The sequence below is a fragment of the Megalops cyprinoides genome, chromosome 20 (genome assembly GCF_013368585.1).
Source record: "Megalops cyprinoides isolate fMegCyp1 chromosome 20, fMegCyp1.pri, whole genome shotgun sequence".
Lineage (NCBI taxonomy): Eukaryota > Metazoa > Chordata > Actinopteri > Elopiformes > Megalopidae > Megalops > Megalops cyprinoides.
In genome coordinates, this window is record NC_050602.1 from 25746705 (window position 1) to 25758491 (window position 11787).

Sequence of the window (11787 nt, forward strand, 5' to 3'; positions counted from 1 at the left end):
CACAAAAAAAACCTCATGCCAAACATCCGTGTAGAAAAAAATTAAACATTGCATTTTTCTAAATGAAATATGGCAAGAACGCGGTTTTATTAAAGGGGGCTTGGTGTTCTAACAGCAAATGAAAACAAGCAAAGAAAAAAAGCCCTCTCACATGTGGACAATTATACTGCTCACCCACTTCAAAAAAGCCTAGCATGAAATCAGACTGCCATAGGAGACAGGCGCTCTCAACATACAGACCAGTTGTCTTTCAGCATTATTCCTGTACATGCTTTCTTTCCCCTGGAGTTAACCAATCCCATGGTGTTATGCTCCCATGAGACAGCACAGGGACAGGAGATAAGCCTATCCAGAGACCTGACAGGGAGCAGGGCCCTGACTCCCGACCAATCTCAAGAGAGAGGCTACCCCATGGCCTACTGTAGCTCACTGACACAGTCTCACTGGACACAGAGATACAAATCAAACATCTGGACATCTACTGTATTAAATTTCCACACCGAAAAAATGGCCCCTCTGCTTGGCTCACAGCTCTGGGTCCTTATCAGAATCTGCATCGTAGCTGCGCAAAGCACTTTAATGCAATGCTTTAGAGAGATGAAAGAAAGGGGACTGGAGGAAAAGTGGAAATATCTCCCCAGTGAAAGTCAATACCTTCACGGCACTCCAGGAAAAAACGTTCCATATGTGACTCCCATATTGCTTAACTCAATTTCATCTAATTCAATCTGCTTTTTAACTATGTTTATGATAGTGGCATCACGCTGATGGATTTTTGGGGTTTTTTTTTTTTTGACCCGTGCTAAAGCCCAAATATTTCATACCCTGTCGGAAATGCGCCCCTAAATTTACCGTGCTGAGCTCACATCGGCCGTCCCCTCTCCTTCCGAGGAGAGATGTGACCCCCCTCGCAACATTGCTCTGGGGTTGCAATGTTGCAGTAACGCTGTGGGAACGTTCTGGGGACATCGTTTTGCGTGAGCTGGGGAGCTGCAGTGAGGTGGCTACCAGAGGAATGTCTATTGTTCCACTCAGGGCTGGAAGTGAGGGGCGGGGCCTGTGGGACTGTTGCGGTGGTCTGTATTTCATCTCTTGGACAGATTTTTTGGCAGAGTGCTACCATCTTGAAATATCCTACAGTGTTCGCACTGTAACATCAACTGCTGCAGGTCTGGAGCCAAGTATTCCTCTCACCTGGCAGGAGTTGAGTTATTCAAGACGGACAGTGACCAGAGAGAGAGGCCCGGATTTCTCCCCCAAACGTATCGCAACAATTTCAGTTGTGTTTGGTCACTTTTTAAATCTTCCCTAATGGATACTCATCGGAGAACACATTTGCGTGCCTTTTATCACATACTTATGATCGGTCCCCAGAGAACACTCCTGCACACACTAATTTGCCACAAGGATAAATCGTTGATTCAATCAAAGCTCCACACATGTGACTAATCCTTCGATAAATTTGCAACTATGATAAACCTTTTCCCATCTTTGCCTTTTATGCATGAGTGTAATTCATTTCAAGCGACTAATTAATTTCGGGAGTTAAATAAACGTGCATTTTATTATTTACCCTTGGGATGCAACCCCAGTTATATCCCTATGTACCTGTGATGAACTCTGACACTGGAAGAGACGCTACTATGGGGAATGTTGCGGTTCTGACAAGGGAAGAAAACAGGAGCAATGCTACATTTATGCTGCGAGGGGTAGATTAAGCCTCCGTCTGGCTTGGCGTTTGGAGTCTAACCTGTTCCTATACCCTCTTACGCATTTGGGGGTGATACCGCTGTTACCATTCAGACCGCCTATTTTTTCCCCGAAGTGAGCGAGCGGTTTCAGTAAAGCGCAGCACTGAAAAGCGCTGTCATCGGGGCTGCCAGGGGAAACGCGGGGGGGGGGGGGTGGGGGTCTAATTAGGGAGGCCACTGAGCTGTGAAGTGTCTACAAACTGCACATGAGAATGCGGAGCTTCGGCCAACACAGCGATAGCCTGCTTCCCGTGTGTGCGGGTATATACCCGGCCCGTCTGCTTCGGGTTTTTCCCTCCCTCCGCCGCGCGTGTATTCAGTGCCCTGAATCGCATTCTACGAACATTATATTGCAGAATATTTGCAGAAGGTCCGGTACACAGGAACGCGGCCGGTACTGCGCGAACGTGCAGCGCAGTTATTAAACACGCGGAGCAGCGCGACCCCGGTCCTGGTTCCAGAGGATTCTTAGCTCGTGGGTAACGTTCTCGCAACGCCGCGGCAGTGTTCTGAGAACATCGCGATTTAGCTGGGATTACAAGACTCCAGACCTACAGTATAAAACATTTATAGAGTTCCACATGGAACATTAAAAGAAAACAGCCTGAATATTAAAATAAACAGTGCCGTTCAAAAAACACTGCCCTTTTTTACTTCAAAAGTTTGCTCAAGTTGGCACAAAGAATTCAGCATTAACCAAAACATCTGGCTTTCCATATGAATATTTCGTTCAAAATGCTGTCATCACTGTTACTGAGGTCCAGCTATACAGAGCAAATTGATATGCTGAAATACAGAAATCAGATGGCATTGGAATTATAACCTGACAAATGAAAACAATAATTCTAATGTTATATGTAAAACCAGAAACACTGGCAACAGCCATGTGCCATGAGAAGTCTGAAGCGGCACTAATGACAGGCTAAAAAACATTGCAATTCCCTTCCTCCTTGTATTTTTCAGTCCTCCATGAATCACATTCATTTAAAAGAGGCTGCTGGGGCAGCTCCAACTGGTAAAACATCTCAAATGCATTATTATTTGATAAAATGTAACAATATAAACATTCACAACTTTTGTCCACTAGCAAATAAAGACCACAAAAGCAGCTGCAACACTAACAGTCTTGACAGTCACTGTTTATATAACCTATAATAAGCATACTTCCTTTATGTACACATACGCATATTCACACTGGCCTGTAAAAGCACTCTCCCTAGGTGTAATCAAGAACACACTATGGGCACGGACCCAGAACAATTTCTATCAGCAACTATTTTCACCGGCAAGGAAACTTCAGAATTCTGCATATCGGATTTACGAGGGCACGGACCTGATGGTTAAAATACTTCCTTCATCTGGAAGCTCATAAAAAAGTTGTATTTTTTTTTTGTCTTTAACAATTTCAGAAAAATGCACCCATGTTTCTGCCAACCGTTGAGGCGCGCTCCAAGTCAGAGCTACGCTGGGATGATATTCCCCAGAGGAGACCTGTGAGGAGCTTTTTCTGACCTGTCAGCAGCTCCCTGGCTTGCTGCCTCTGGACTACAAAGGCTTGGCATTAACGCTGGCAGAGGTGGAGGAGAGCGAGTGTCCAGCGTGAGACTCTGGCTCTTGCATCACCTCAGTTCCTCTCTGAGGAAAAAGTTTACATTCAGGAACATCTTCCTGGCTCTAGCCTGCGAGCTGGTTATAGCCTGAGGCTGCAATCCAGAGAGGAGGGCCTTAAGTACATTCATAACCCCCCCCCCCCCCCCCTCCCTCCCCACCAGTGGGCTGGAAAAGAGTAAAAGTTTGGGGAACGTAAAGACCAAAGACAGTCGAGGTGCAACACCACAGGGGAATCCCTCTCACTAAAAGCTGCGAGCCTCTGAAAACAGCTACATCCCCTTAGCAGGGCTCCTCCGGGCCGACACCGTTATTCTGCCCGGTGATCTTTCCACACTGAAATACTCCCCCCGTGCTGTAGATGGAGCTGCTCCTGATTTATGACACAGCTACATTAGTGGGATTAGTCATGCTCGGGAGGGGGAAAAAGGGGGCTCCACTGCATATGGCGGGCCTGGAAGGCGACCAAGGAGTAAATTCGGTTTATATTAAATGTGCTGCAATAATTCAGCGTTGAATATTTCATTATGTGTGAGGCCTGTTATGGTCCAGAGGTGGGAGTCCGTGCAGGCTCCAGCGACTCGGCCTGAAACGCAAGACATTTTGAAAAAGGGAGGCGGTCGGGGAGGGATTCTTCCCGCTTCACCGGTGAGCTGATGACCTAATGAGATCATGCTGTGTGCCGGGCCCTTCGACAGGCTTGCAGGCGCCGCCCAGCCGGGCCTGGTTAGCCTGACCATGGGTGGCCTGCCTCGCGCTTTCTGCCGAACCGGCAGGCCCTGCCGTCCCCCTCTCTCCTATCTCCATTCCACAGGTCTATGTCCACACCTTCACCAACTGTAGCTGATAGACCTGGTTAATATTTGTATCAGGAATGATAGGCCTGGTTAATCCAAATATTATTATGCGAGATCAATACAACCAAGCAGTGCCAAGCAGAGAGCAGGAAATTGGAGTAATTTTTATTGTTTCCTGGAACAACGTAATAATCACTAGAAAATGAAAGAGTCTGTAAGTCACACTTCACTTGGGCTAAGTTTTACTGCAGTAAGTATCTTTGGTGGCCGTTGTTAAATTAGGATTTCTGCCACAATATCACATATGAAACCAGTGAGCTGGGCTACACCCAATGACTGTTCCAATCACACAGGACATTGTGATTGTCTCATCAGCTTAGCACAGGAAGTGCTTAGCCAGGGAATACACTCAATCTGTCATTGTGACCGTGGGGTGTGACATCACCTTCCGTGACGACATCACTCTGTGTAGCAGACCTCCACGCACACTTTTATGATCTTTCACATTTACAAGATTAAGATGAATATCAAAGGCGATAGACTCAAAGTAGCTTTTGCGTTCTGTTTTACATTTATATATTTATTTAAAGCCAAGGAAGCATATCTATAATCTGTTACTATGACTACTGACAGCACTAATGGATAGTTAAGTGGCGATGTATGTATGTTTTAAAAGCCATGTAATGGGTGTGTAAGCTGTGGCTTTGATTTAAAACTACACATTTTGGCTGCAGTACAGCAGAGTAACCTTTACATCTTCATGAAAAAAAGTTCTAATTACACCCTCTTAAACAGATAAAATAACATGTTTTACATTCACACCACTGCTGTGAAAATGAGGAACCATTTGAAGAGAGCGCTTGTTTGCTCCATATTGTTCCAAAGCAGTGTTTTTGGTTTTTTTTTTTTTTTTTTCCTCTCTCTCCTGATCAGCCAAAGGGTCCCATAAGGATGCGGTGCTTTGCAGCAGAATGTGGAAGCAGGCTTTAGTTAACGCTGCCTCTTGCAAGTGTTCAGAACCCATTAAAGTGATGACCGCGGGAGCAAGATTTAAGGGGAGCTGTTGCCATCTCCTGCCAGAATGGCCAGGAGCTACCGATGTGCGCTGGCCAGGAGAAGAACAGACGTGGCGGCTCCGCCGACACAAACACTGATTGTTGTCAGAACAAATAATTAGGAATGGAGAGCAAAGGGGTCTCTGGTTATGAGCATCCTCTCTGGATACCAAACTCCCTCAGGGCTTTGGCGAAGGACCACACAAAACAGCAATTATCCACTTTGTTTGAAGGAGGGGGTGGCACCAACATTGAGCCCCCACCCCCACACCCCCCCCCCCCCTCCTCCTGTGTGGCGTTTCGATAATTTTTTTTCCCCGATTGAGAAATCTCGGCTGACTGGCGCGCATGCAACGCAAACGGGCGATTGTGGTAGCCATAATGGCTGACACACCGGCACCGCTCACCTCTCTCTCTCTCCGCGCTGAGCCCCGCAACCTCTGCCGGTGTGATTAGGACACTTACTGGAGATGTTCTCATCTAATTTCTCCCAGATTTGGGGTGCTTTTGGAGGGAGAGGGGCTGCTACAACCCCCCCTGCCCAGGCCCTTTCCAGACCTCCCGCTTGCCCAGCCCGTAGCGGGAATGGCGCTTGCAGTGCTAATGAACGTTGGCCTTGGGAATCAAGAAGGCCGCGGACCGAGCCCTGAACGTGAGTCATCACGCCAATAGCCTCTTTTCACAGGCAACCAGAGGAACCTTACAAAGAGGAGGGTCTGAATCAGCAGGGTGCTGACTGGAACCCCCTCCACCTGGGTCTGAGGGCTTACTTTCCACAGTGGACCACAGAACAAAGGTGGCTGCAAACTGTGCTTGTGTATAAGATCAGGAAGCTGTTTCAGATGCTCTTACACAAGAGCCGATTCCTTCACACAGTGATGAAAGGGTGTGAAGACTAGGCCGCCACACCCATCACCTCATCTAGATACTGCTGTAAGATACTGCAAGATACTGCTGTACAAGGTTCCTGAACTGTGACAAAAACATCCATCTGCACCAGCAGGCATTAAGTAGAAATCCTCACAATAGAAATAAAGTCCAGGCTAAAAAAAAAAACCTCCATGAATGATGCAGTGCAAAGTCCATGATAATCAGGACAAGGAGGCCAGGGTCTCCCTGCCACACAAAGAGAGCTCTCCCTGCGCTATTGTTCATAATTATAGGGCTCCATAAACTACATGCCGCAACTAATGTCTTAATCCCGCATGATTGGCCATTAGGACCCAATATCCTGAACTTCTGCCCCCCTCAATAAACAAGACTCGCAAAATCCATCCACTCTTTTGCTCATTACTCCATGTTATTTCAACTGTCCTAACTCCACTCAGTAAATCATCCTCCCCTCTCTCTTCCATCTCCCCTAACACAGCAGGCCTTACGCATCTGATCAGCTAATGGTCTGGCATTATTATCTGAAATTGGCGGTAATCTTCTATGATTTATTTCTGTGGCTGGAGGAGGAAACCGTAGAAGGGCTAATGTCCCTTGCTGGCTGAATGACTGACGGACAAACCGGATGCACATGTGGCTCCCGCAGTAAAGACATTCTACCACTAGAGGTCACAGCTGGTGAACCTGTTCGGGGCTCGCTTTTTTGGTGACACGTAATTTTCTGTAATTCTCGCCTGGGCCTTTTAAGTTACCTAAATGCTGGGTTAACTGGTGTGGTGAACCTGCGCTTGTGCCAGAGTTTAATGTTTTTCGGGTTTTTGGAGATGCATAAAATTTAAAGCAGATGTGCGAAGCTGAACTTTTGTCATATACTGTGTTTTTTTTTTCCTTTTCGGGAGGGGAATTTCAGACTTGATGCACGTCAAACAGCTGAACTTCGGTTATGACAAGCTGCCAAACCAAGAAGACAGATGCTATTGGAAATCCATCATGACACATAAACTAAAGCCACTTTAGGCCCGTATATCATACGGTCAGCATTTAAGAAGTTAATAGGAATCTAATGACTTTGTTATCCCTCACGCACGCGTACAGTGTGGTGAGCGTGCCCAGCTGATCACAGAGCCGTGGATTTCATTGACTGAGCTCTCTCTTCATCACGCGTTTTTATGGAAGGCACCCAAGCGTCCATGATGCCCCTAAAAAGAACTTGGTTTTTGGTTGGTATAAATTCTTCTATAAATGGTTGGTATTTATTTGGTACAAATGGATGTCACATGGTGTTGGATGCACCACAGCTTTCTAAAATATTGTTCAGGCTTCCTGATTGGGCCATGGGCCATGTTGGGTATGCCCAACAAAACTCTTTCCCTGGGTTTAATTTTCTCATGCTAACTTAATTGTGCAATTCTTTCAAACTCCTGTCAATAAAAATAAACAGAAAACAGTAAAGTAGTGACATTTTGCCAAAGAAATTACCTAGGTGTACTTAAAGTGCAGATGTTGTGTGTCTTTAATGATCCTTCATTTTTGAGATCTCAGCCACACTAACCTTCATTCTTAAAACTTTCTGGTTTCTTTTTAACAACAGTTATTTTCTTTGTACAAAAGGCAGAAAAAACAAAACCTTAACAATCCCATGGGAAATTCGGTTACCCAAAATACTCATTAAAGTCAGACTGAACTTGTCTTTTCAGGAACCAGTCAGGAATAATGTATTTTTAAAGGAGAGTTTGGCTTTTGTTTGAGGTGACTGTTGTAACTGTTATACACAACCACAAATTTGAAAATTATCAGTAAAAATTTTAAACCAAAGTATGTACCTTTTAAGGGAGTAAAATCTACTTAATATTTTACAAAAACAGTTATGGTATTGATAAAAGGAAATAAATTTCAAACTATTTTGCGTGCAATCGATACATTGTATTTTGAAGCTTTTTTTCTGTAAAACTTACACAACTTGTCTCCATCCTATATAATTATGAGATAAATATAACATTTTGGGTAGACAAAAGTGTCATAAGATACACTGACTCTTACACAGACAGACTCCAATGAAGTAAAAAAAAACAGTAAAAGCCTTCTTCTGTGTGACATATAAGCTCATAACTTGTGTCTATATTTGTGTCTGCACACCATGCCAAGCGTTTTGCCGGGCTTATTTGTTTTCTTAGTAATGCGTGTATGATTGAAAACCTCAGGGCAAAAGTAAATGAAAAATAGCAGAGTCTGGAGGAAAAGATGTTTGAAACAGGTGCTTGGCTGAAGGAGACATCGCTACGGGCAGGAGGAAAACACTGCAGTAAGCCTTGGAGCCACAAATGTCTCTTTCTTTTACAAGATTACTGGCATTACAGACATGAAAGGTAGCTGGCGGATGAAATCAGTTTGTTAAGGCTGCTTTCAGCCTCGGTCAAAAAAGGTAAAAATAAATAAATTAAATAAAGTAAAAAAAAAAAAAAGAATAAAAACAACTTAGCATTTCCCCTTAAAATTCTGATCCGTTTCATGCTGAATATGTTACATTAGAGACCATTGGTAAAGGGGGGTGAAAGGGGGTGAAGTGGGAAGATTCGTGATTCAAGATTCGTATTTGTGGTGTGGTATCTCACACTCTAGACCTCACAGACACTAGGAACAGAACTACAGCATGCAATATGGTGGTCTTATCCGGGGAAGGGGGTGAGGGGGTGAGTGGAGCTTAATTTCTTGGTTTGATCACAAAATGACAGAGATGGCAACTGTTCATGGGACTGTACCTGTAAGTTGACTTTTTATTTTTGAACATGGCTAGCTTTTCAGTCATTTAGTTACTGGACGTGTTATCATTTAAAGCTCTGATGAAATAGGTCACTGTTCTCAACATCAGTGACCATAAATCTCCGAGATGCTGGGGTGTACAGTGAAAGAGAGGTTCAGCTTCTCTAAAATCCTACTATAACCGCTGCATTCCACCTGTGCGGTCAATACACTGCTTATCCTGGTCTATTTTTATACGCTATTTAACAGGGGCTGTTTTTCTTACAAACTGCGACTTCCCTCAAACTGTATCGCACACAGAAAGCCCCCGGACCGCCTTCCGCGAAACCAAATAAACAGCGATACAAAGTGCCTTCAGACATATGTCTGCGTGTTTGGATAACAACGCCTAGTGTGTCACCAGTACAGAGACAGATGGATGGTTTTCTGTCCAACTAAGCGAAATTTCTGCATTCCGCCGGTTCGCTGGTGTGGGCCGGTGGAGGCCCCGTCGGTGTCCTGCCCCTGCACAGAAAACATCACTGACCACAGTCTGCGGAACCAAAATAAACCCCCGAGCGAGCGGCTCGCTCCACCGCCACTCCTACGGTCGGATGACATCACCGCTCGGCGTTGTGGATCCATGCCCCTGCGGGCTTGCAAAACGCCGCGCGGGCAACGGCGTCGGACAAATAATTAGGCAGAGGGGTTGCTTCACCTGCTGTGAAATGGGGGGAGGTGCCGCCGTGAGGTCTTCAACATAAACATAACACGTCCATGGTGTGAAGAAGCCACTTATCAGAGCTCCAATTAGCAGGTTATATTGCTGTGTGTCACCACCTGGTGGCTACCAAATGCCACTAAAGGTCCCCCCTCCAATGTCTGTGACAGCTTGCTTTATTTCTGATTTGCACAGCAGACTACTTTCTCCAGGGTAACGTACATGGCATGCATTTTGCATGTCATCTATTTACGTCGCTGAATATTTACTGAGACACAGCAGGCTAATCACCTTGCTCCAGTGTGCAAATGGATCAGCGTGCAAGTCCTTACTCCACACTCTCACCTTTCTGTGGAAACCCCAAGCAAGTGGGTGTCACCCAGCAGGATCGTGAGAGCTGTTCTCTGAGGATGTCTGAGGTGGCTGACTGAGTCTGAGTGCGTGTGGGTTTCCGCTGGCTCAGAACACCAGGGAATGGGGAAGAAGAGGTGATGGCACTCCATCCAATCCCCGCTCCATGCCCGATGGCCTTACAGGGCTGAGTCCCTGCGTTGCGGCGCGTCACACCACAGACCCGCCATAGGGCACACGCTCTCCCAAAGCACAACAAAAGCAGCTGTCCGTCTGACAGACAGTAAAAATAAACCCAAACCGTTTCTCCTCCAGCGGGAATGTGGGCTGGGCCTGCCACTAACATCGCTCCTGCACCGCTGGCCCATCCCAGAGAGGGCCGTCTTTCAGGGGTGCGTGCGGGGGGAGGGAGGGAGGTCGAAAAGCAGGCCTGTGGGTTCAGACCGCACCAGCGCCTTCACACCACAGCGCCGTCACGGTCTCCAGGCAACAGGCCGGTGGCCAATCCCAGGGCTGCTGTCATCACCCCAACGGACAGACGGGCGATGGGCTCTGACCACACCCTTGCCCTCTCCCAGAAGCTTCCTCTCCCTGTCGTCCCGCCTCCAGGAGAGGAGACGGCAGGGAGGAGGAGCCACAGAGGTGCCCGGTGCATGCGGAGCGCGCTTAACGAAGAAATTCTTCGATTAACGAAGAAAAAACCTGGTATATATAAAGCGCATCGTCATGGAGGCGGTCGAATAAAATCATTTGCAGATACGGAATATAGCGTAAGCGTAAGGATATATAATGAAATCCATAATCATAATCTTGGCAGTACTGAATCTGCTATATGAGATAAAGTGATTCTGGGACACGCACACTGGTAGCGCTCTCCTGCCCTTCAGTGACCCCAGTGACTCATTTGAGGTTTATGAACATGCACATCATGGGCAAGTGAAAGCATCTACCATACAAAGGACAGGGGGAGACTCCCGGGCAGGTTACTGAGCACTATAACACCAGGAGAAGCATACAACAGCTCTTAATTGCAAATTAACTCTAAATAACAGACTTTGTGGGGGTCACTGGGGCTGCAAAGACCTCTTTACAGTTTACAAAGGACATTGCTCCTCCCAACCCCCTCTCTCCCTCCCTCCCTTACTCTGTCTCTCTCCCTCTCATTCCCTTTCTACATCCCACCCTTTCTTTCTCTCTCTCTCTCTCAGGATTTTGTTCTGTAAAGACATTTTTTAGGAATCTGTTTTTGGTTTGTTGCTTTGCATGTACCCCTGACCTTTATACAGTTGTGTAGAATAAATGGCCTTTTAAAATAATTTTTAAAACTCTCTTTCTCAGTTCAGATCACTGGCAGGACAAACAGGAATTTTGGCAAAGCAGCTACACACAAAACACAGTATTTCCCGTGGTCGGAATCACCCCCCCCCCCAGGTTCAGAATAATGACACTGAGATATTCTGACCCCCCCACTGTGCGTCTGTCAGGCTGCGACAGGTGGTTACAGGTGTTCAGACTTAAACAGAGCGGCAGTCCCACCTTCCTTACCTGACTGGCAGCTTTATAGTGTCAGCCATGTTTACGTAACGCGAGAGGTGATTGGTTTTCCTATGAAAGATTATCTCCCTTCTGAGGGGGGTTTTGCTGCAGGGTGGGAGAAAGAGAATCTGTGCTGACCTGTCATGTCTCACGCTGACCTTTGACCTTGGCCCCACTGCCTTGTGGGTCTGCCTGTGCTGGATTGACTGTTTTACAGGCCAAACTGAAGCCACTGAGTTAGGATTGGCTCAGTCTGCCTCGGCTCTCTCCTGCTTTCAACAGTAGCTAGGTGTTCTGTCAGCTGGACATTCTCTTAGGGGACTGAAAGTACAGCTAGC

At 46.3% G+C, this 11787-nt stretch overlaps 1 protein-coding gene across 1 annotated transcript in view; it reads right to left on the reverse strand.

Moving 5' to 3' along the window:
* The window catches only part of LOC118795428 (zinc finger protein GLIS1), a 68103-nt gene extending 56616 nt beyond the window's left edge, over nt 1-11487 (reverse strand). The window contains exon 1 of the mRNA XM_036553890.1: nt 11459-11487. Coding sequence (XP_036409783.1) covers nt 11459-11487 — 29 coding nt within the window. The remainder of the gene's footprint in view (nt 1-11458) is intronic.
* Between the last annotated feature and the right edge of the window lie 300 nt (nt 11488-11787).